Here is a 25,243-nt window from a genome sequence, read left to right as displayed (position 1 = left end):
GGCGATATGGGCATTTTTTCACTGATCGGATTGGCAATTTTGAACTTGGACCGTTTTTTGTTTTTTTTTGTCAGAGGACAATTTGTGGCAGAACACAGACACACGCGTAACGTTACTCTGGTAAACCTGTGGATAAAATGTCTGCAGTGTGGGAATAACTTAAATTAGAAAGAGAAAGTAGTCAAACGGCGACATGTAACATCTGCAATACAACCGTTGTGCTAAGGGTTAACGAAAGATCTGCAATTAATACTACACATTTGATACAGCAAATAAAAAAACAACACTCAAAGTTATACAATAATTTCACTCAAGCAATACAGGCAAAGACACCGAAGCAGCAAACACTTTCAACTTTCATACTTTCAAAAGGAAAGAGAAGTATCCTCAAGACACCGACATGGCCAAAAGTATTACAGAGAAGGTAAATTAATTAATTGCTGCTAACCTGGATAACCAGCTCATCTCTGTGGTAGAGGAACAGGGTTTTCTTCGTCATCTGGAGTTTTTGAATGCCCAGTATGCCCTATCATCTCGGCATAATATTACATTGGCTCCACTTTCGAGTTACAACGTGCCGGTATGCGCACTAGTTTTGTAGGTCTCATACAGCAGAGCATGTAAAACATGGGTGTGAAATAGACAAGCAACGCGTCCACGTCATATTACGCGACAAAGTAAGGAATATGAAAAAAGCAATGGATGATATGGAGGTACCAAGCGTGGGCTGCGTCTCACACACACTTCAGCTGGCTGTACACGAGGGTCTGCTGTCACCGTGCAGCATCATAGACTAACCTGCTGACGCAAGGAAGGTGGTAGGTAATGTTGTAATATGCAGAACAAGAAAGAGCCATATGAAAGTATGTACTTTGTTTGAACAAAATAAAAAAAAACCTATTAAGGAAGAGCTTGGATGCAGGTATTTTTTCTTAATGCAGCTATATTATCCAGGAAAATATTAGTTAAGGCTAAGTATCGGATCGGAACTCGGTATTGGCATTTACTAAATATTAAAAGGACTCGGATCGGGATTGGGGTAAAAAAAACTGACCGGGACATCCCTTGTTAAGAATGTTTAATATTATAAAATTTCAAAAGAGATTAGTCTGTACCACAGATCCTGTTCACTTCTGAATTTTTTTTTTGGCAATCTTGTCACTTCTACATTGCACAGAAAAGCTCACCTGTTAGTGGAGTCAGAGTTGCTGCTAATTGCTGTCACAATGGTCAGACTGCTAGCGCTGCTGCCAGGAGATGCGGGTACCTGGAGAATGACAAAAAAGTGATCTACCAAAATGTAGCGGATCTGGAAAATCACTATCATATGGTTATAAACAAAACATGGTTGCCACATTTATATCTTGCATTATTGTGATTGCCATACTGCCATACATTACTGGGATGGGTTGTCACACCATTTATAATAGCAAGAAAACTAAGAACTATACTAAGGGTTATCAGATTTAAAAATTCCAATGTGTATAATGCCTTTTTGAGTTCCCCTCACCGCTAGCCATGATTCTGTTGCTTCCAGAGAGGTGCAGGACTTACATATTCTAGTCAAAATTAGGCCACAGTAAGAATAAATGTTACAGGAGAAAAAAAGCCCAGAAACTTCTTGGGTCTCAGAGGGTTACTGACGAAAAACTTCAAAAAAAAAAAAAAAAAGAGAGAGAGCTGTTGGACTCCCCGCCGCTCACTTCACACATGGATGAAACTGAAAATCTTACTTTATCTTAAGCTGTCTGAATTCAAACAGCCAAAGGTAAAGCGGGTTTTCAGTTTGTATGGATTGTGTATTCACAGGGTCATGGCTTGTGTCTGCTGAATGCCGATACGTGGGAGGAGGCGCTTTTCATGGGGTGAGATAATGCAAGTTGATGCACAAAAAATGTCTGAACACTGGCACTCATTTGCTCAAGTGTTTTGACTATTTTGATGACTGTATGGTAGAATGACACTCAGACACCAACCAGACATCCCAGACCAATTGTGTATCAAAGCTGGAGGAGCCGTTTCCAAAGCTCCTGAGTGTTCTTACCGAAGTGCTTGGTGTCATGAAAGCATCTGGAGTCATTAGTTTGGGCATCACTCCGCTACTGGTACCAGAGTTTGACAGGAAGTCAGTGGGAGCAGGAAGCGATGGGATCTTCCTGAGGTCTGTTTGAGAGCCATTTCCTGATTCCTTGTCAGAGCTCTGGTCTGTGAGATGGTCTGAAAACCCTGCTGGATACACAGAATGTGAAGAGGGCTTAATTTGTGTGCCAACATTGCAACATTGAACAATTAAGAAGGCACAATCACTTGGAAAATCTAAACAAATGACAGAGTAGAGCTTTATTGTAAAATGAACACTCTAATAGTAGAAACCTATATTCCATAATGTACATAAAAGTTTGGTCAAAAGTGATTAATCATGCTATTGTTCAGCTTAAATAAAGGTGTTGTACTTTTGACATGACAACTACTGTATATAGTGACAAACCTAAATCCAATTTAAATACATTTAAACTGAAATAAATACTCTTAACATCGTCTTAACAGTCTACAGATGTTTACAAATGTACACACTGGGATCAAAAATGTAAAATGAAAAAATAAAGAAGCATCATTTCCATGGATTGGGATTTGTCTGTCCCCACTTTATGTTTTAGTGTTAAGACTGTGACTTACCAAAACCATCCTGAGAATCAGAGTGGGGCAGGAAGACTGCAGAGCTGGAACCCAAGTTGGGCTGAAACCAGATCTGAACATCCTGCAAACTCCTGAAAACACACACAGGATTGACATTAATGTATGCCAGTTGCATGCTGCTTGCACAAGACTCCACAACATGTACGCTCATCCCCTGTTACGCTGACCTGCATTGAAAACATCATGATTTACTTAATTGGTATCAATACAAATTGTTGTTTGTTATAAGGGACCAACTGTATGCGAAATAGGCCCCTAAGATCATTTGAGCTTTATTCTATTTCACTTCAGCTATAATCGTCTTAAAACTGACATCAGCCATTGGGAGGAAACTTACTTGGTGTGAACACAGTAGAGTTTTATTTGAATCCCAGACTTGGACTCTGTGGGTCCTTGAGTGCCCTCTGGAAGAAAACACACACATATAAAAGTTGTGCTGCAAGTTGTCTTGTAAGATCAATACTGCTACATATTTAATGCACTATTTAATTCTGCAGGGTTCCCAAAAAGATCTCAAATGAACGATTGAAAAAATAAATTGCCTTGTTTTAAAGATTACTGCTTGTGTGTTGGCCCTTGGAATATGATTGAAAAAAATGCATGGTAACAGAAATGATCAAAGGACAACAGCAGTGAAAAGATTAAGATAAGATGTGACGTTCGTTTATTGACCCCCCTTGTGAGAAATGTGCAGGTAACACAGGAAATAAGTAGCAGCACAAGAGTAATTTAAAAGAAATAGAGATAAAGAGACAATAAAGAGATATTGGAGGAATACAATAACAATTTCAATAGAAAATAAAATAAAAAAATAAACATTTTTGTTTCAAAAATGTGTGTGTGTGTGTGAGTGAGAGAGAGTGCACATGCGCACCTGTTGTCAGGCTCTCGCTCTCCTCCTCTGCAGGGAGGACTTCAGTGTGTCTCAGCCGGCTATGGGTGACATCCCGGACCCCAAAGCTGAGCACAGGGTGGGTGAGCAGAAACTCTGATACTGCTGTGAAAGTGGCCTTGCCTTTCTCCAGGTCCTGCCTCAGCTCCATCACATACAGAACCTGACAAATGATGAAATCAACCAAATATGAAGCCAGGCGCAGGATTAAGTAGTAACTTGGGTAGCAAGAAAAATTGTTTGGTCCAGAGAAGTCCAACACTTTAAAAACATGACATGCAGCACAAGGCCACAGCCTCTGTACATGGGGCTCATGCTATTCCAACTGACCTACTGGAGCCCCTATAGGCATCAATATGAATTTGAGACTGGATCATAGCCATAAATATCCTTGTACTATGTTTAAACTGCACAACTAATTTGACAACTTAGTGCTGACCTTCCTCTGTACATCTGTGAGGATGAGATACTCAGAAGAGAGGTCCAGACTGGCTTTCAGACTGGGCATAACTGAGTTGAAGAGATCTGGAGAAAATCTAAAAAATGAAAGAAAAAAAAAAAACACCACCATTAGCATCTTTGAATCTGTAAATGTAAATTAATGGGATACGCTTTCAGACAGAAATAATCCTCTAAACTAAATTTAGACTTATCTGAAGCACTTATTTGATGTTAACACATTTAAAGCCTATTTGACAGGACACAGTGCATAAAAATGATGAGTAAAGCACTAACCTGATGGTCTGTAAACATGTCCAGGAAACAGTGCACCACATTTTCAACTCTTGGTTCTGATCCGCTCCAGTTATTAGGAACCGCCAGAAAGGAACCCTATTGAGAGCACAGTAAAAGTGAGCAGATGTTACAAAGGAAAGGAGAAAAGAATGTGAACAAATGAAGATTAGCAACTGCCTAAGACAGATATATACATACATAATTTTCACTGAAAGCTGTGTGTGCAGCAGTGTATACTTACTCTGGGTCCTGCCTCTTGTGGTTGTCGCAAAAAAGAAGGCAGGACAGGGGGCGTCCTCCATGAGGCCGCAATTCATGAAGACATCTTGAAGACAGAGAATAATAAACATCAGTAAGTGATGTCATGGAATTCAACTTTTAAATTCTTAAGAAAATTTAACTATTTTATGTCAGAAGAATGTACATTCAAATTAAATGATAGAGGTGTTATAGCAAATGAGAGATACATGAATATTCATTTAAAAGAAAGTGTCCTTGCTTACCTTGGTTTATCCTGCACCCCTTCTATGTATATCTGCCAAAACTTGATATATCCGTCATGGCTGGCTGTGGCTAACACGGTTCCATCTGGAGACAGGGCTCCTTCACTGACTCGCTGGAAACAACATACACAATCAGCACTGTAAGGATTATTTGTAACAAACCAAAAGACCAACAGCAAACCATTATATGCTTTATTTTCTGTAGTAATTAACAAGGTTGCACTTGTCTGATAGTCAGAAAATCCTCAATGTAATGCACTGATCACTTTACTGATTAAGGACAGTGACATGACTGTTTTATCCTGACCCCCTACCTGTGTATGTCCCTTGACTGTGATGAGGCCTTCTTTTAGGTCTGTTGCATCGATAGGCCAGCTGCTGTTGTTGGCTCTCAAGACCTCCAGGTCCCACACCTCGGCCTAGATGGAGAGGACGAAAAGTCAGGTATGCAGGTATACAGATCTGACACCAGGGTTCTTTTTTTTCTTTGTAAAGGTCAAATTGCATGCGTGTATGACCACATCATGGGATCATTCCCCTATGTACAACTTGACATTCAGCATTAATACATATTACTTTGAACAACTAAATAAGTAGAAGTAGATGGGCAATTTTGACTGCATTGTTAAGGAACAAATGTTTCAAGTTACAAAAACAGTGTCTAAGACAAACATTTCTGTGTTAAACTCTGGTACCCTGTCTTCATGAAGGAGGGCTAAGGTCTGGCTGGTGTCGTCCTGGTTGTCCTCGTTGTCATCCTGAATGAAAGGGCACCATATTAGGCGACGGTGGGAGTTTAGCGGTGTGTCCTCTGGCCGTCGGATATGAACCACCACCTGATCACTGTAGGGAGGATGGGTTAAGGAGGAAAAATGTAGAAAGGCCATTCTCTGGCCGATATGTTTCTGTGATTACTTTAGCCAAAGCAGGCTGTGATATCACAATGGTCTGTGTTAAATCACAAAGTAGTTTGGGCTGCTTGGTGTGATTACTTGCACCAGAAGTACAAACAGAAATAAGAGGAAATAAACAGTGCAATGATGAGCAGTAACACTCTACAGACACATACATGGACCTCCCACACAATCCTTATCAGTTTCTCCCACATGTCAGGATACAGTATCTTGCTTCCAGTGCAGGTGAGCTGCCAGACCATCAGGTTACCCGCTTCATCGACACAACCCAACAGGGAGGAGTCAAGGTGGGCAAAAGCCAGATCTGTGACGGCTCCAGTGAAGCCCTTCAGCAGGGAGCGCTCAGCAAAACCCACGCTCAGGACACGAATCATTGCATGGTTGTTGGCTCCTGAGAGGGGAGATAAACCAACAGCACTCAGTTCATCTGAGCAACTACAGACCCATATTTCATCATGTTATATAAAATAACAACAAAAAAACTGTTTAGGCAGAGTAATAGAAAATTACTCTCTCCACTGTATCTACATTTATAGACACTGCCAGAGGTAGAATGTACTGTTGATAAGCTGTATTCTGATTTTTTATTATTGCTAAATTGAAAACATGGTTACTGCTTTTCAATTGTTTTGATTAACAATTTTCAATGTCCAAAAGCAGAACATTACAAACACTGCATACAATGTACCAAAAGCCTTATTGTCTGTGGTAGTAGTTCAAGTGCTAATTAATGTTTGTGTCATTTATTGGTAAAAACAAACAGACATTGCAGGACTCTCACCTCTGATGGCATAGGCCAGGAAGGAGTTGGAAACAGCTATCAGCCTGCCATAATAATACTTGTGCTCCCAGTCATACTTGGCAACAGGTTGTATCTTCACCTGAATAACAAAACAGATTCAGCATTCAGGATGTATCCATATACCGTGTTAACAAAGTTCATAAAGACTTTTATAGCCATGAGGCTGTGGTCTCCAAAAACCAAGTCATAAAAAATGTTAACTTCTGTGATAAAATACTGCATATTCCTTTAAAAATGTAAACGTTTCCTTTCTAGAGATTTAGGGAGTTGAAATTTTATAACCACAGTAACTCGTCACTACCAAAGCTCTCAATGCTGTTGGCGTCATGTTTTTGTGATTAATACATTGACACGACTTTAATTTATTGTTGCTGATGATTTGGCCTCTTACCTTGTTGCTGCCACGAGCCTTGCTGTTGATGCTGGAATCTTGACTTGCCACAATCTCCACATTTATAGAGGTGATGGGGATACAGGTGGAGCCATCGTCACCAGAAAGGCAGCTGGAAGTGCAGCACATTTATAGAGGGTCAAATCTATTTATTTTCTTAAAATCAGTGCAAAATGTCTCTGCATTTAGAAATAATAAAGTAAACATCTCTATATGCTTAATGGGGCAAAATCAGCCTAACTGCAAAGTTGTGCGAGTGCATGTTTCCCAGAAACCACTCACATTATCTGAGACTCCTGCGCAGTGCTGAGGTCTGTGGAGATGGGTCTGGTAGAGTCTGACATGGTTGTCCTATCAGTGCTTCCCAGAAGACCTGCTGCTCCCAATAACCCGTTTAGCTCTCCATTGAAAGATGGCATTCTCTGGCCATCACTGGATTGTGCATCTGAGGAAAGACAACGAATGCAGGATTTATGCTGCGATACACCGTACAAGGTTTCTTAGTTATTGTGTGTGTAGGGATGTAACGGTTACCGGTGTAACGGTAAACCACGGTAAAATTCCCGACGGTGAAGGTTACCGTTTAAGTTTTAATTACCATGGTAACCGCCACGGTCGGTAACCACGGTGTGGAAAACTTCAGGGTTCGTACACATTTTTCAAGGTCAAATTCAAGCACTTTTCAGGCACTTTTAAGGGTTATTTTTAAGATTTTCCAGCACCTTATTGCTGGGGTGAAATACGTATCTAAAGGAATATATATACTTATGATTTTTTTCTTCACTTTTTTATCACAGTTATGTACATTGTATCATGCTGTAAACATCTAAAATTATATTTTATAACAGCAAAAACTTCAGAAATTAATTATCCAGTCTGATCCCAATTTTGTGAAATACACAGAGTTATAATGTCAAGCACTTTCAAGCACTTAAACTAAAATCCAAGCACTTTTCAGACCTTGAAAACACAACATTGAAATTCAAGCACTTTCAAGGATTTCAAGCACCCGTACAAACCCTGAAACTTGCGGCGCATGCGCAGCGTGCGCTTGTTATGTAGTGAATAAGACATGGCGGAGGGAGGACATGATAGTAGCAGTCCTCACGGCATTTTTTCGCCTTCAAAGAGAACCAAATCTGCAGTCTGGGCGTATTGTGGTTGTTATAAGAATGCTCAGGACAGCTGGTCGAGGATGGCAGCCCTGTCTGCAGGAGCTGCGAGAAGAAAGTTGTTGCGAGGGGCGGCAACACATCCAATTTACTTACTTTCACTTTACGACCATCACCCGCAACTGTTCAGCAAATACAAGGTAAATTAACCTCAAGCTTGTGTGCATGATGTATGTGTATGTCGAGTTTTCTCTGTCTAATTTGCTGTTGTCACTAATGTAAACTGACCAGATAGTGGTATAACTGAACGAAGTTGATCCGTGATTTGGCACGTTATCTGAACTGCTTATTAATAGTAGATTTCACTTTTTAAAGTCGACCTAATAATTCCCCAAACATTGATGCAGAGCTGCAGTGAGGAGGATTTGAAACAAACACATACTGGGTGGACTGAGTCTGTGAACACAAACTGACTGAGATGACTGACTTTCATCTCAGCTCCGTTCACCGGAGCAGCGTCTACCTGTGGCTCAGCAGCCATCTGACCAATCAAATTGACCGAGTCAACTGACAACAGACGAGCAGGCAGACAGAGAGACAGACAGCCAATATATATAAGTTATATCAGAAATATATAACACTTGTGGATTATTTGTAGAATAGACTATATATAAAGAATAATATAAAATGGTGAATATAACATGTGTCTAGATAGAAATAAGAGCCAAAATAGAGTATTCATAATTCATATAACAACAATAATCCTTTTTGTTTTGATCAAAAAAATTATCCAACCTGTTCCTCACAAAAGTGATGTGATCTAAATTGTGAGTTTTGTGATCTGTTGGTTGCACCCGTAGTATTAAGTAACAATGACAATTAATAATGACATTTTCTATTCATTTTTTTCACAGAGAGGGTCTGCTGGCCAATCGAGTGCTAATGCCACTACCATTCATTCTACCACTGTAACGCAGACATTAAAGGACATGTTTCAAAAACGGGCTGCTTATGCGCCCTCATCACAAAAAGCCAATGACCTATTTTGCACAGTTTTGATACATTCTTTTATAATTATTTAATGTTGATTTTGCAGTGTTTTTTTTAAGGTTTTGGATTTGGACTATTTTAATACATAATAAATATATCTAAATATAAATCTTGATGAAATTATTTCAATTTATCAGTGTTTTTTCAACATTTTGAAGACATTTAAAAAAATGCCACGGTATACCGATAACCGTGATAATTTTGGTCACTATTACCGTGGTGTCAAATTTTCATACCGTGACATCCCTATGTGTGTGTGTGTGTGTGTGTGTGTGTACATGTATGTATGTATGTATGTATGTATGTATGTATGTTGTATGTATGCATGTACGTGTTTCCCACAGGATTTTGTGAGACTGTGGTGGGTGGCTGTCAGACCCTCTAGGGGGCTCCGGGGGCATGCTCCCCCAGAAGATTTTTTTTTAACATTTTAAAGTTAAATGCATCAATCTGGTGCACTTTGAAAGCAAAATTATGAGGCTAGATCTATGAAGAACTGTGTACTCTTGTACACAATTTAATTACAAACACATTGGTTGTATAGATACGAATGGTGATAACACAAAATCAACTAGAGCATACATCTGAGCCATCAAAGAAATAAAGCAAAAGTGGTTACCTGTGTCGAATTAGTTTATTTTTTTGTTTATTTTTTAATAAATAATCAAACTGTAAGCTAAATTGTAATAAAAAATGAAATGGATTCGGAGGGTACATCATCAATTCATCATTAGTTGCAGCTTTAAGGGGAGACATGGCAGGCAAAAACATTTTGGGCTATTTTGCTTCCATAACATGTCTTCTTTCAGACTAGTGGAAAGAAAACTTCCAAAATACACATTTATATAACTCTCCCTACATTCCACTCAAGCCAACGATACACAGACAGCTGGGTCACTCACTGCTGCGAGCGCAATTTTTTACTTTCACTTTCGTTTTTGGAGCAGTTCACATATTGACATTTTGCCGGCTGTAGTCCTGCACGGGTCTTATTTTGCAAACCCGCACCCGGCTGTATCCGCCATACTTAAAACCGCATCCGACCCGTTTTCCGACAGTATCACAAATTACATTCCGCACCCGAGCCGACCCGCTATAAATTGATACCGACGCCCGACCCGCACCCGAAGCAAAATTGGACAAACGCAATTTTTTAAATGAAAGTAAGTAAGTAATGAAAGTGTGTATGAGTGTGCGCGCGGCAGAGCCGACTGACCGGGAGTGACAGATGCTTTGCTGAAGCGCGAAACACAAGTTACAGATCTTTTATGTTATTATGAGAAGTGTAAGAAGTTTTTCGGTTCACTCTGAGACTTTGGCGGGACAAATTAGACCATGGCGGGCCGCCACAGTTTAAGTAATTAATGGGAAACCCTGCCGTAAGCATGTATGTATACTTTATGATGTTAATATTCCAAGGAGAGGCTAATAAGATATTTGCTGAACTCTTAAGTAACTTAACCCCACCAGGTTGTGGGTCTGTAACAGGGCTTTCCACAAGGATAAGGAGAAGTCAGCCAGAGTGACATGGTGGCTAAGCTAGATAGGCCCCTACTGAAAGCCCAAATGTGGTTTCCCTTGGCATATTCTAATGTTCCTTTTCCATTAAATAAACTGATCTTAATTATTGTTTTTCTTAAGTCAACTGAACTGACAGTATCCAAGAAAAATTTGGCTTCCTGTGTATTTCAGCCCACATAGTTCTAATAATAGCCATCAGGATTTACAGGATCTGAAATCTGTTTGTATAATTGGTCAATGGTTAAAAAAAGAAAAGAAAAAGAAAAGTTTCTCAGACATATTGAACTGTGCATGGTGTACATTTTCATCATATGACACAGGCCTATAACTTTGACAACATTGCTGTCTTAGCCCTAATCGACACGTAGACAGTTATTTTTGGAAACAAGGTAAATTATTTAAGACAAGCGTTTTGGCACCTTTTCAGAAAAGAAAGCTGCGTCCATACTGACACGTCTGAAAAAGCATATCTTAATGCCATTCAAAGACAATGTGCATACACGTGCTGAAGCAGAACGTACACATGTGATTGATTGCTCAGTTACAGAAAATACTCTTAATTAGGCTGCAAAATGTGACTGCTCTTCATAGAGACTTCCTGTATAAGGTTATTTTTAATAACACGTCGTCAACAGCTTTTTTGTCTGTCTGAACCATCACTGTATTGTCATGGTCTGTTTGTGTCCTTCTTAGATCCATCCCCTTGGTATACAAATAATCCAAGTTTACATTTGCCATTGGCCCTACATACACTGATAAGGCTCAATTAGGAAGTGAAATAAGGTTTGTGTGTATATAAGCCAAAACGCATCAAAAAAGCTTTGATTTAAGAAATACCTGTGCGTGTGGACAAGGCCTTTGTGAGTGTTTGCACTTTAGCTTAGAGATGACTTTGTTTTAAAGAGTGCAATGTAAAAAAAAAAGTGAATTCCATCACTTGATCATTCATTAAGCCGTTCATTCAAATGCAGCCCTGGTTTTGTCATCAGTTATACTGTTAATATCTTTCAAACAATAAAAAACAGCTATCATATAACCACGACACAGCCTCTCCACTTTATTACAATTTTTTTTTTTTTTTTTTAAAAGGAGCCGGCTGGTGCTGCTAGGATCTGCTATAAGGAAGAACATGTATCATATTCGCTCATATTCATATACCACTATATTTAACAAATTATTTCATTTGACAACATTATAAATGTTAGTGTTTTCAAATGATTTAGATATGATTTAATACCTATAATGGTTTGGACAGAAACAATTTCTATTGAAAATTACTACTTCTGTGCCTGATGTAATTCTAAAGTAAGAATATTGTCTGTAAAAAGCTCATCAAACCATTGTCCCTTGCAGATTCAAATCAATTCCCCTCCTGTGAAACACAATGCTTATTCATTCATATTTGTGTGCAATGGAGCAGGGTAAAATCACAGGCAAAACGATTCACGTTAATTTACATTTACTTCCTGGGACAGTAACACAGAACTGTGATTGGGGAAATTAATTGCACCTGATCTTTCCGACCAAATTTCCAAATGCCTGCTGTTAAAAAGATCTACAAAAACAGCCATTTGAATAGTTCAACTGCCTGTTGAGGAAGGTCACATGATTTTCCAGCAGAAGATCCTCATCTATAACACAACAATCTCCACTAAAATCCACGATCCATGGCCATTACGTTAAGGAGCTGGGCATGTATTTCATTATTCCCCTGGAATATTAATCATATCCCATGGGATTCAATTTTGTTTATTATTAGGGCACAATGATTCAGTTCTGATTCAGTGATTTAAATTGTATATGTAACTTTATAAAAGATGGCAACATCTTCAATCAGACTATGACAAAAAGAAACCCAATAATGATCCAACTCCTATATGTATTTGTTTTCCCAATCGTCAAATGTTTCTACTCCTCCTCAGTCTACAACCATAAACATATTTGTTAAGAGTGTGCTAATAAACAGGACCACAATACACTCTGGTAACTTATGGACACCTGCGTTTTCTTTCCTCCAACTTCCCTCAAGACGTCTGTGTCTTCGTTAATATCCTCTATCGTTTTAGACAGGCGCGAGATTCTATTAAAAAAAACGAGTAGATCGAAGGTCCCACAAAACAATCAAGGTGTAGGTGTGTGTGTGTGTGTATCAAAACAGCCATTAAAACTGACCTTCTACGCAGTTATGGAGGCTCGAGCTAATGCTGGATAGCATCAAAATATTTAAAGCTAAACGTGCGATATAAAGAAAATGTTACACCTATGTCACTGCCACAAGTGCGCAAGTAATACAGAGATCATTTGGAATAAACAAAACATTAATTGTACTTTATCGTCACTTGGCAGCAGAGGACCCATATTCCCTACACCAGAAAATAGACTGAGACATAAGCTAACTATAGCTCGAAACGTAGCTAACACTTAGGATGATAAAATACTAGAGACCTTTCCGACGCAGTTAGCGCTCCAACATTACGACGAACCTCAACGCATTCGTTTCTCCGTGGAAATGAGTGACAAAACATAGCTAGTTGTGTAAATTTGTTGATATTCAAGTTGTTTCAATCCAAAGGGGGTGCCGTTTAATAACAGGTAGTGAAACTGCTTTTGAGCTAACTTTACTCCAGCACAGCAGCGCGCTAAACCAACTCGCGTTAGCTAGGTACCACTTTAGCGAGCTAGCTAGCATTCGATTAGCTTCTGCGGCCTTAACTAGCGCAGCAGCTTTTCATTCCCGGTTCAACTTACCGGTGCCGTTCCCGGGACGGTCGAGCTTGAGGATGTCCCGGAGATGCTGAGTCGCACCCTCGATATCTATGTTAGAATTGGACGCCATGTGTGAGGGAAAGGGGAGGCTGGGTTAATTTTGGGGGAGAAAATGATTTCTTGTTTGATGGGATGCTGTCAATGTTCCCTTCGTTCACCCAGAGCAACCGTCTAAACTTCCGCTGTGTCCGTGCCGTAGCCTCCGTGTCGTCTCTCTGTCAGGTCATTGGTTCCTACCTCAAATTCTACGGAGGCTCAGACACTACGAGGCATAATGTCGCCCTCCACTGTCAGAAATAATACATTTTCCCGCTTTATCCTTTTTTTTTGTAGACTTCTTGGTCATTTTACCACCCGCTCTGTTTCCGCCACTTGCCTTATGCTGTATATGACAAACTAGACCACGTCAGACCAAACCCTTGACATGCAATCCTACAACTGATTAGACATTTTATGAATGGAAAATGGGCAGCATTAAATCAATAACATCATGACAGTGTACATAAATAAATCCCCAAATAGTTATACACAATTATACACAACCAAATGTGACCATGGAATTACAGTTAATCATACATATTGTCATGATAACCTCAAAACCTCGTAGTGTTTTACACTTCAGTTCCCATTTGTTGTATTCATTTCGACTGCACTAAGGCCGCTCACTGAGGCCTCCTGCTGGTACAGTAGTTTGATATCACATCCAGGATGCGTGTTTGAAGAAATTCACAGCCCCCACAGCCTGGAACTTTCTATCCCCATGCACTGAACATCTTGAATAGAAAGTCTATCTTCAGTTGCAACAAGCGATGTTACACATTGTATTGAATATCTATGTTCCCTTATGTTTTCCTTTACCAGTCATTTTGGTTGCTGCTTTTTAAGGTTTAAATGACAGTTTGTTTGTTTTTTTAAAAATATATATATATATTCCTGTGCAAATTACCATATAGTGATAATTATAGAATTCAAGAATTCGGTCGAGATTCAAGTGATTCATTTAGCCATTTTTCATGATCAACAGATTAATAATATGAAACACTGAAATCTAATTTATTCAGAGGTCACACTCCAGACTCTATAAATAGGTTATGACTCATGAGCACCAGGTGACTGGCTCCTACAGACCTGCTTCAGTCTGCTGTCCTTCAATTATTGACTCTCTAAAATGGTACAAATGTAACTGATGCAATCAACACGGAGAAGTGAGTGTGTTATAGAAACAGCAAAGTAATGTGGCACCTGCTGAGGAGGTGATTGGTCCTGTATGAAATAAAATCCCAACACATGAATTTCTTTGAGGATTGTGAAATATTTCTGCCAATCCAACTTTCTCTTCTGATATTTCAACGAAATTGAGCGCAGATCCTTTGTCGGCGCCCTCTTCTTCCCAAATTTAAAATCCGTCTACCACACTGCCTGGAATTCATTAGCCTCCTTTTTACATGAGGTGACATAATGTCAGGGATTGCCGTGATGCTAAAAAACAAGTCAGCAACTGGTCATGACCTACTGACTGCAACTCATATAGTGGAAATACGGGATTTTATAACTTGACGTACTGCATTGAAAGTGGACTGTCACTTCTGGCCAATAGCACAATCCACTTAATAAGGTCAGTATCAGCTAGATTACAATCCTGAGGACCTATGGCTGGCATTTATTTGACCGTTTTCTCCCACTGATGTTTTGTTATAAGGTCACCAAAACCAATGATTTTGCAAACAGCAAAAATAATATGTACCTGAAGAACCACAAAGCTTGTATGAAACTATGAAAAGGCAAGCCATGGAGAATAAGACAGAAAGACAAGGCCACACCATTAAGAAAAAATCCAGGTTTTATTGTCTATCGTGGCTGTAGTCCATGGTATCTGCCAAACGTGTGAGAGCGAAAAGAGAGAGAGGGAGAGAGAGAGAGAGAGAGAGGAGGGGGGGAGAGAGAGAGGGGGGGGGGGGAGAGAGAGAGAGAGAGAGAGAGAGAGAGAGAGAGAGAGAGAGAGAGAGAGAGAATGTAGGATCAAAGCCAATCACATAGCAGGGTCAGACTTTATGTCCTTCATGACTCTTTGGATTGCAAGAGCTAAACCTGGCATGAGAGAGCAACTCATGGCAAAGTTAACAATTATTTAAAGGAAGATAAAACTTAGTTAAACACACTGATGCAAACACACAAGTGGCATCTAAAACAACTTACAATGAAAGACTTCGGAGCTGAAGAAGGCGACTCTGAACCTGAACATGGATCTACAGATCAATCAACGACAGTGCTAACAGAACTCAGTTGACAGCAATGGAATCAACATTAGAGTAGAATGGGTTAGATTTAAGTAAAGAATGGTGACAAGCAGAGTAATGAGTTAATGGCATTGGTCAGCTGTTTGTCTTCTGGTGGTTTTGAGTGTAGATATTGTAATAGGAGGATCCCAGCGTCATGCAGAGTGGCAGACAGGGGCATCTGATTGGTCGGCCGGCTCGCAGCAAAGAAACACGTTGCAGTTCTACTGGCTGGGGTGGTCTTAAAAAACCCACCTGGATGAGGTTCAGTGATTGACATCTAGAATCCGGTGTTTGCTTGTTTGTCAAATGAGACAGCAGGAGGGAGGGATGAGCGTTTCCCTCTTCTCTCCATCTTCGACTCCTCCCTGCCCTCCCTCCATACTTCATCACAAAGTGCTCTTCACTATGGCCGCCCCTGCCCACCAGAGTGGGGATGGGGGTTAGCCAAAGTTGTGAATGGCCAGCCTGAACATGTCATTGGTGCACACCCATGCATCGTTAATGTTCTTCAGGAGGAAACTCTGATGAAAACCCATGATGGGGTCATCATCTGCCTGTGAACACACACAAACAGAAATAGAAGGGGTTCAGGACGAAGTCAGCACTGTAGCCATTTCATTTATCAGTTGAAGATAAAAGTGCATATGCTGGTTGTGGGGACTGTCCAGCCATTGAAAACAACATGTAATCCCTAATGTGCCTTGCTGGAAAGGAATGGCAACAACGCTTCCCAGAAGTGTGCAAACCTAAAGTTGTACCAAAGCACTGGCAGTTCCAATCAAGTTTGCAAATAATTAGTTACAAGGTTTACAAGAAAATAGTAAGGCTTTTCACATTGCATATTCTTATCCCAGGGATAAGTATAACTTAACAGTTGACCCTGAGATAACTTGGCCCCCATTCACCCCAGAGGTCGTGTTGACCGATTGCTTTCCGTAAATGACGGATTTTTTTTTACAGTTACAGTAAAAATCTGACGGCCATCATTTTATCTGATTAAGTCCCTGAAGGTGACATACAGCAATATTAGCAATTCACGCCTAACACTCTCGATAACCACATGAGAACCACCTGTAGACGAGCCCCCTCACTAGCGCGTTGGAAGAGATATGGACTGGAGGTCTTGGCAGGAGTCTGCGACAGCAAAGGGTCACAGACGGATAACACCTGTGTGACCAGTGCAAAGACTGCTTGCTGTGATTTCCTCCAAGTGAAGCGAGTGCTTGTAGGATCAACTTCAAAACTTTGGCCCAAGTCGTGCTGTTAGTCTCCAGTGAGGTAGCAGGAGGCAGGTTCATAACAGAATTTCAACAACCACAGAAAGTCGTCTGTCCGAGGCACAGATGCCATTATGACAATCCCCTCAGCAGCAATCTCCCATTATGCATTTGATTAAGCTCAAGTGAGCACCCAATTTAAGTCCATGTGAACTGATTTAAGTCCAGGTTTGAGTTTGGGCTATGTTACAGCCAGTGTTGGGGCTCATTACTCAAAAATATACTACACATTACTCTCAAAAATAGTAATGTCTTACATTACATGATTACTCACTGAAGAAAGTAATTAGTTACATTACTCGTTACATTCATGTTGCTTCACAGTTCCTTAGCAACAAGCTTTGTGTGTGTGCGTGCTGTCTCTGTAGGTGCTTCCGGGTGCTTAGTTAAGTTTGAGGTAGTGTTAGCAGCAGTGGAGAGAAGTTTCCAACACGGGCAAAGTGTGCACCTTACAGTCAAGTTATTTTCCTTACGTTCAACAAATTCAAAGTAATGTTTGTATCTCCAACCGTCAAAAGTGGCTTTACGCAGCGGGGGGACTTCAGGCAAGTCGCATGCAGCAGCATGTTCTGCTCCTGTTGTTGACGCTGCCATTGTTATCCCATCTCCCCTTGCGGGTGGTGACTAACCAATCGGTGATGGTGAAAGATACCTTGTGCCAACCCCCAACCAATCACTGTTCCATTATCTGACTCACAACACGTTACTTTGTGACGCGTTACACCCAACACTGGTTACAGCAGGCTAATTGACTTTTTAATGGTTTCTTTCTATTTAATTTGCTGTCTTTTACTGAAAAATTGCTTTGTTCACATTTTCCTTCTTGGCACAATAATCATTTTCTAGTGCCCCCCGCTGTTTTTTTTTAGTATTTTTTTTTTTTTTTTAAATAAATCATTCATCTGCTTCGTGTCTACATTTACTGTTTCGATTCACCTTTTCCATAAAGTTTATGTTTCTTGTGCATTAGCCTGTGGTGATGCACAAGATGATGATTTTTAAAAAATAAATGTTAAATAGGCTATGACATTATCTTTAAAAAAAAAAAAAAAACTAAAATCAAAATGATAGGTAATAATCAATGACATAATTTTACAATCCTGTCCATCAAAATGACAAGAAAACAAGACAGTCAAGGCAACCTCTGACTCACACACAAACATTGTTAAATCAGGGTTAAACAATTAATGTCAAATAGATGATTAGGTGATTTGACAGTACACTAACAGAATTTATTTGAATCACAGGAATATTCATGAATAACCATATCAACTTCAGAAGTGAATGTGTGATGATTCTGCTGCCGAACAGATGACGCAGTCTAAAATAAGGTGTGAATGCTACTTACTCTTAGCTGTCCTACAACCATACTCAAGATGCAGCAGTCTGGAGTTGGCTGGTGGTCCTGCGCTGTTATATTATGTGCTATTTTTGAGAAGGGGAGACTCTGGCACACACAAACAGGAAACATACACAACAGGCAGATTAATACAGGTACATCAGACAATGATAGAAAATAAAAACTCAAAACATTCACCTTAGATTCTAAGTGTTATATCGTAGGAAACTGGACCAGTTGTGTATGATATAGCACTTAGAATTACCATGACCTGGATGACTGAGAAGTTTCAACTTCACCTAAGATTCTTCTAATTCATTTCGGGCTATTTCCATTACACCGTGAGAAATAAGAATTATGTAAATAGTTTGTCTGAATCCCTATGGTTAACTTTGGTTCTCGTGCGCATGAAAACACACCAACTGATACTGCCTGTGCTTCTCCTATTTTACATGCTAGCTCTGTACATAGCAATAAGTTACCAGATATACTCACCTTAAGTTTGTCAACAATTGCTGTTTTTCCCTGGTACTGTTGGCCTTCCCATGTGAGGCATGACGAGTCGATCTGTGTGGAGCAAGACAGAGAGAAAGGAAAATAATGAATTGTAGAGGATGCCATTTGCAGATGTAAAGTCAATCAAAAAGCCACATCACATTATTCAAATGATGCTAGCTCGAATCAATCAGATTGACAAAGTGAGAAGGTGTCGACTGGTGTATGACAATCTACTGACACAGAAGTAAAGGCTAAATATAAGGGGAGTAACAGGATTCATAGGTCACGGTTCTGTACATAACATACTATGGGGGTCACTGTTTGGTAAAACAGAGGAAAGCAGCAAAATAATCCCGCGGCCATAACGCTATGTCCTTTTTTCAACAGACAGTAGCCCTATTCACACTGCCATTTGCATGCGGGGATCCTGCGCCAGTTCTCCGCCTCCTCCTCTGTGTGAAAGTTTCAGATGCGGTGAGGGGTGACATTTCGCCCCGCTGACCTGCCTCTGGAGGTAGTATCTGGGACGTATTATTGGTCAACCTAACCAGTGTGAACAGATAGTCGTGCAAGTTTCAATTTGTTACACCTAGTGTCCACCTCCACCTGAAACAGGTAGGTATAGCCTGTAGTACATAAAGCAGTAAATGGCAAACATATGCAGGGCTACGGAAGTGTATTGCATTCACTTGAAAAAAAAAATTTTTTGGTTTGTTTTTCTGAGTTATTAATTTTTTGGTCTGTTTTTCAGAGTAATTATTTCTGTTTTTCTGAATAATTTATATTCTGGTTTGTTTTTCTGGGATTTTTTTTTTCTGTTTTTCAGAGTAATTTATTTTTATGGTTGGTTTTTCTGAGTAATTTTTTTCGGATTTTCTGAATATTTTTTTTTCTGAGTTTAGAGAGCATTTGAAACAATAGATGCATTCATTCCTTTATTGAGAGCTCAAGCTAATGGAATAATTGAAACAAACATGACTGGCTTGTTTAGTTTAATCAAGTTTTACTTTGATCAGGGTTAAAGACACTGGGATATAGTCCTGTCTTTAAGTCATATCGATGGTATTACCATTAGTTTGTCGACTTTACGCAGGCACCTGAGGACCTTGCAGTTCAGAAAGAAAGCCCATTCAGATCTGCTAGACATAGCAATGTTTCTCCAGGATCAGTTGGACAGATATGGCATGCTCCACGGATACAAGATGATACATTTGAAATCAGGAGCAGGAGTCATTATAGGTCCATGGGAGTCACTTGCAGGTTGGAGGTTCTCGCGGGAGTTCGAAGTATCTTGATATTTCAGAAAAAAAATTACTCTGAAAAACAGAAAAAAATGATTCCGAAAAACAGAAAAAAAAAAGATTCCGAAAAACAGGAAAAGAATTAGTCAGAAAAACAGAAAAAAATATTCAAAAAAACAAACCAAAAAATAAATTACTCAGAAAAACCGGAGTTTGTTTTTCAAGTGAATGCAATACGCTTCCATACAGGGCTGATTAAAAAGAAAACATTTAAATTAAAAATATGACTGTGATGTAATAGCTTCGGGAATGTCTTTGGCCCTGTCTGCTTTCACATCTAGAGGCTGCTTTAAAACAGCAGGGAGCAGTTGTTGGACTTTGTTTTTGTTTTTTGTGTTTTTATTCCCCATTTGAGTGATTGTCACATCTGGGTGAAGCCGTGCCTTCTATTATGTGTCATCATGTTTAATTGCTCTCCAACATTTATCTGCACAGCTGATTTGAGCGAAGCTGGCTGGTTCTCTTGCTCCAGCGACTCATTTCAATTGCCATAGTGTACAGTGAGTCAGTGTCTTCTTCTTTGTCTTGTCTTTTTGAAAGTTTGAAAGTCAGATGTATTCTTTGTACGAGCAAGAAAGTAAAAGCAAGTAAAAACATAATTTCATCTTATTCAATTCAAAAGTCAAGCCATTTATTATTATCATTTAGTGACCTTTTTTATGTATATTAAAACAAAATGTATGTATGAAAAATATAGTTAGTCTTGAATCAATTGTCAACGATAAACAGTTATTGATCAAGAAAACTGCTTAAAATGAAAGAACATAAAAACAGGCTCCGCTCCTATTTAAGTCTTCAGTTACATAAACACACAGCAAGTGCAACAGGTACAAGTGATCTTGTTTGTTTTGTATTGTATTCAATAAAACTACCCCAGGCCGATTATCGGGGCCAATATTCAGCATTTTCCGATTACTGTTATCAGTGATTTTCATGTCAGATTGCAGCCAAAATAAACCACTTTAAAAATCTGCTACTCTGGCTCTGATGCACCATCCTCTCACACAGTGTCCTGCCTACAACATTGTCTGATTTGTAAACCAGCAATTAATAGCCTATAAACTATAAACCTATAAACAATCTGAATCTGCAAAGTAACTAGTTACTAAATGTATCAAATTAATGTTGTGGAGTGGAGCATAGATTAGCATGGAAATAATCAAGTAAAATACCTCATAATCGTACATAAGAACAGCACTTGAGTAAATTGTACTTGGCTTTATTTCATCAATGGTTGTTCAAAATTGTATTAAATGAATATCAGTCCCAAATACCGGATTTCAGTCTCCTTGATTTCTAATAATCGGTATCAGCTACTGCAAAAGTTAATGGTTGCATCCTGCAAAGTTGTGACACTATATGGCTGACATAATCTGTCCACAGATGGACAGACAAACATGGTGAAAACAATATCAACTGCACTGGAGTGGACAGGAATGATTTGAACTGGGTTACAGTGGTATGCAAATTAAAAACAAATGTGAGACGGGCATAAAGCGGGGGGCCAACGGACTCTTACCCTATTCCTACCTCGCTAGTTCCAGCAACCTTGCTCAGACAACAAAAGGCTTTGAACAATGCCTTCATATTGATCTCAACTGCACACCTTAATTTTCATGACTGTATCTTCACTGTTGTGACACTATTGTGTTGGCAATATTCTGTCCACAGAAGGGCAGAAACATATAAGCACAAAGTGAAAACATTACCAGCCCCACCGGTGCTGCTGAGAAATGAATAAAGGTGCAGCCAAGTCCTGCGGCAAGTCATGTCGTAACTGAAGGAGATCCCGGTTCTGTCACACTCACATATATGGCTCCCAGGTTTTCTCTTTCAGAGTCAAACACAGCATAGTAGTGCTGCACAAAGCTGGATCCTATCTGCTCCCACAGAGGCTGGTCCACCATCCTGTCTCACCCTGCAACACACACTGGGAAGATGGAATAGATGGGTCAGAAAGACAGAATGAAAACACTGATACGCTGGTGAAGAATGCAAATAAAAACAAAAATAAACAATTAACAACCTCCATATTCATTTCAAGTATGCACCCAATTGGTTGGCTAAAAGAAAATGGTATGGATCATTTTCTGTGACCTAGAGTACCCAGATCTCAACCCAGCTGAACACTGGGAGATCTGTCAAGTGTTTCTGTTTACATACAGGTTCATTTTATATTAGAACCTGTCTAAGGCAGTTTTGAAAACATTTGAACATAATAACCTTCAAGCCGTTTATATAATAATATCAAACAGTATATGTACTCACATGGAGCAATAAGGAGATGAAAGCAATATCTAAATCCAGTGTGTATGCCGGTGATGTATGGATTACGAAAACTATACCAAAATATACACTATCCGAATCACAGTTTTCTATTGACTTTAAACCCACATGAAGTCAATGTGTTCACTTAATTCAAGAAATAAAAACAACAAAAAACCCGTCCTTTTGCTGACCACAATTTCTTAAACAAAAACAACAACAAAAAGTGGCACGACTGGCGGTGCAGCTAATACCACCACACTCGGAGACAAAAACATTTAAAAAGCTTCAACTAAAATGGCCCGGAGGAGTTAAACTGGACACTCCGCTCTCCGCTCTGGTGACACTGACAGCACAGGTCATGTGCTTCCACATAACGATACACTGTTGTTACTGGAACAATCTGAGAGCTCGGAAAATTAGCGGAGAAGTCGCGACAGCGTACAATGAATACCCACGGGACGTAAATAGTTAAAGACCAGCGTGAATACGGATACGGCTAGCGGGAGAGCAAAATCAGCTTTTTTCCTAAGCAATGTTAATAATAGAAACGCTCATATATGGCTAGTTAACAGAAGCTAACTAGCCGCTACTAGCCAGTGAGCCGCCTTGTTTGCTAACATTGACTTAGCCTGTCTTAGCAAGAACAGTCCACAGACCTAGTATGCCTCCCCGCCAGCTAATGTTGGACGTCTGATAAATTATGTTTCACGGAGTTAGCCAGCTGGCTGGCTGGCTTTGGCCCTTTCACAGGTTGCTAAAAATACCTCGTCTCCTCCAAGTGTTGCTGGCTCCTCCAGGCCCGCGCAACACAGCTCTGGAACCCCAGAGCAGCTAACTACATAGGCGTGCCCAACGTTTGCCCTAAACCCGGCAGGAGCAGCCAATTGAACTACTTGTATTACCTTATACTTGTTCAAATGTCAGGCTAAACTAGCGCTTTTTGTTTTCGCACATGTTTTCATTCACTATTTCACGACATGATTTCCCAAAAACAAGTAATAACAACTTACCACTATCCAACGCCGAGGCCGGCTGCACGATCGCACAGTGCAGTGTCTGCTTCTCTACGAGGGCACGCACTCTAACAGGTCCCGTTGGATTGTGGGAACTGTAGTCTTAATGTGCGACAGTTGTTTTGGTTGTAGGGAGTTGCAAGGGCAGTTAATTGGACGTCAGTTTGATTATCCTACAGGATATACAGTTTGGTACACGTATATGAATATATAAATATTAGAAAAACACTGACCAATCAGGGCTGGACTTACCTGCTTGCAGGCTCAGGGTTAAAGTGAGCTGTGGGCCTCCATTCAGCTGCTCACAGTCTCCAAGCTGAAGTTGGTAGCTGATAAATATTTAAGAATGTGCACTATATACTGTAAGAATGACATTAAATTAAATAATACTGGTAGAATAGCTTTCAACATGGGTGTCATTCATAGTGAGGACGCTGTCCCCACCACCATTTGTTTTGGTCTACCTGTTTACATGGCTGCTGGAGTTTTTCGTGTCATGGCTACAGGTCATGGCTATTATGCAGCCTGTGGTAAAGCAATGCATTTAGTTCATCCCTGTCATTATTCAGATCATGCAGTTTAGCTTCCAGCCATTATTCAAGAAATGCAATTTAGCTACCAGCCGTTAGTGAAGCAATTAAAATGATCAGCCTGGGTTAGAAAATCTGACATAATGTCAAATCTGCACCCTTCTAACTCTCCTTGCATTTTAATGTCATTCAACAAGCTTTAGGGCAATTTTTTAAGTTTGGAATCTTTGTGGATTGTCTTTGTTTTCGTCAAGCATATAAATATATTTGTTATCTATGTTGGGGCAGTGGGGACAAGTCCCCACTTTTTCAGATAACCAGAATTGTCCCCATGGCTTTTTAGGAGCAGAATTTCTTAACGATGTTCAGAAAAATATCATTCACCAAGAAATGTTCACTAACAAATGAAAACTAATGCTTTGAAACTGGCTGCTGCTGATTCTACTGTAAAATATGACAACATTTTTATCCAGGACCTAACATGTAAAGCAACCTATTGTATAAGCCCTGTAATAAGGCTAAAACAGCCCGCAGCATTTAGTTAATTAAGTTGGTTATTGTTGTCCATACAGCACTTATCTACTCTTACCAAATATGATCTCCCATTATTTTGCTTAAACTTCATATGCTGAAGACCAATTTTAATATTTTTCATCTCAGTTGTTATGTCCGCACCACTTTACATCCCAGAGTTGGATTTCAACATTGGGCCTCTTATTAAGGTAGGGCTGTAAGATCAGGTAAAATGCAGGAGCCATCACAATACATAACATTTCAGTTTATATTTTTTAAGTTTATTTAGTGTATATTATCCATCACATGCACCATAAATCAAATCATTATCATAATATTAAAAGCATTTGCTTCCCAATACGAAGTTATCAGTTTCATGTTTTACATAAAAACACATAGGATAAGTTAACTACAACACAATGCAAAGATTACAGTTGTTGCAAAACATTTGATCTGTGACCTCTTGGTAAAAACTGTCTGGTTGGGGCCATTTGCCACATTTTAGTTGTCTCTAAGTCTTGAGCAGTTCCACCAAAAAACGTTTAACCTTTAAACTTCTGTGAGAAATTACATAGTTTGTAGATTTGGTAAACAATATGCTTTAAAGAGCAGGAGCAGGATGTGAGAGGAGGAGGGGAGATTTAGCATTTTGCTTGAGGTGTCAGAAAGCCACAGGTGGAGCACATTCTCTGCATGGGAGGATACAGAAATAAAGAAAAGATGACATTTACTGTCAATCTAAAACATCAAGGGGTCACTGTCTTGGGAAAGACAGGATACACCCAAACATTAAAGGGTCATTGTTATGGAAAGAAAATGATTTCTGTCTGTTGTAAATGAAG

The 25,243-nt window shown here is 39.7% G+C and overlaps 2 protein-coding genes across 5 annotated transcripts in view; both read right to left on the bottom strand.

Moving 5' to 3' along the window:
- The window catches only part of edc4 (enhancer of mRNA decapping 4), a 33,149-nt gene extending 19,542 nt beyond the window's left edge, over nucleotides 1-13,607 (bottom strand). The window contains exons 1-16 of one of the 3 annotated variants that reach the window (XM_030425687.1): nucleotides 13,366-13,607; nucleotides 7,217-7,379; nucleotides 6,935-7,046; nucleotides 6,523-6,622; nucleotides 5,946-6,132; nucleotides 5,523-5,670; nucleotides 5,142-5,246; nucleotides 4,828-4,940; nucleotides 4,566-4,649; nucleotides 4,325-4,420; nucleotides 4,029-4,125; nucleotides 3,572-3,752; nucleotides 3,035-3,101; nucleotides 2,677-2,768; nucleotides 2,045-2,226; nucleotides 1,188-1,267 (exon numbers count right to left, since the gene is read on the bottom strand). In XM_030425687.1, the coding sequence (XP_030281547.1) occupies nucleotides 1,188-1,267; nucleotides 2,045-2,226; nucleotides 2,677-2,768; nucleotides 3,035-3,101; nucleotides 3,572-3,752; nucleotides 4,029-4,125; nucleotides 4,325-4,420; nucleotides 4,566-4,649; nucleotides 4,828-4,940; nucleotides 5,142-5,246; nucleotides 5,523-5,670; nucleotides 5,946-6,132; nucleotides 6,523-6,622; nucleotides 6,935-7,046; nucleotides 7,217-7,379; nucleotides 13,366-13,453 (1,895 nt within the window). In that variant the 5' untranslated portion in view covers nucleotides 13,454-13,607. Of the gene's footprint in view, nucleotides 1-1,187; nucleotides 1,268-2,044; nucleotides 2,230-2,676; nucleotides 2,769-3,034; nucleotides 3,102-3,571; nucleotides 3,753-4,028; nucleotides 4,126-4,324; nucleotides 4,421-4,565; nucleotides 4,650-4,827; nucleotides 4,941-5,141; nucleotides 5,247-5,522; nucleotides 5,671-5,945; nucleotides 6,133-6,522; nucleotides 6,623-6,934; nucleotides 7,047-7,216; nucleotides 7,380-13,365 lie in introns of all 3 variants that reach the window. The other 2 variants (XM_030425689.1, XM_030425688.1) reach the window with 2 other exon arrangements.
- A 2,165-nt stretch (nucleotides 13,608-15,772) lies between these two features.
- nutf2 (nuclear transport factor 2) lies at nucleotides 15,773-23,454 on the bottom strand. 2 transcript variants are annotated; one of them, XM_030426814.1, is made up of 5 exons: nucleotides 23,356-23,454; nucleotides 21,886-22,007; nucleotides 18,774-18,845; nucleotides 18,288-18,386; nucleotides 15,773-16,216 (listed from the first exon to the last, which is right to left on the bottom strand). In XM_030426814.1, the coding sequence occupies exons 2-5, from the start codon at nucleotides 21,982-21,984 to the stop codon at nucleotides 16,103-16,105; spliced, it is 384 nt and encodes a 127-aa protein (XP_030282674.1). In that variant the 5' UTR covers nucleotides 21,985-22,007; nucleotides 23,356-23,454; the 3' UTR covers nucleotides 15,773-16,102. The 2 variants fall into 2 exon arrangements, with proteins under 2 accessions (XP_030282674.1, XP_030282675.1); XM_030426815.1 differs by lacking the exon at nucleotides 23,356-23,454 and adding an exon at nucleotides 23,110-23,141.
- Nucleotides 23,455-25,243: the final 1,789 nt, after the last annotated feature.

This window comes from Sparus aurata, chromosome 8 (genome assembly GCF_900880675.1).
Source record: "Sparus aurata chromosome 8, fSpaAur1.1, whole genome shotgun sequence".
NCBI lineage: Eukaryota > Metazoa > Chordata > Actinopteri > Spariformes > Sparidae > Sparus > Sparus aurata.
Note: the sequence above shows the minus strand (reverse complement) of the source record. Positions and strands in the feature narration are given on the sequence as shown.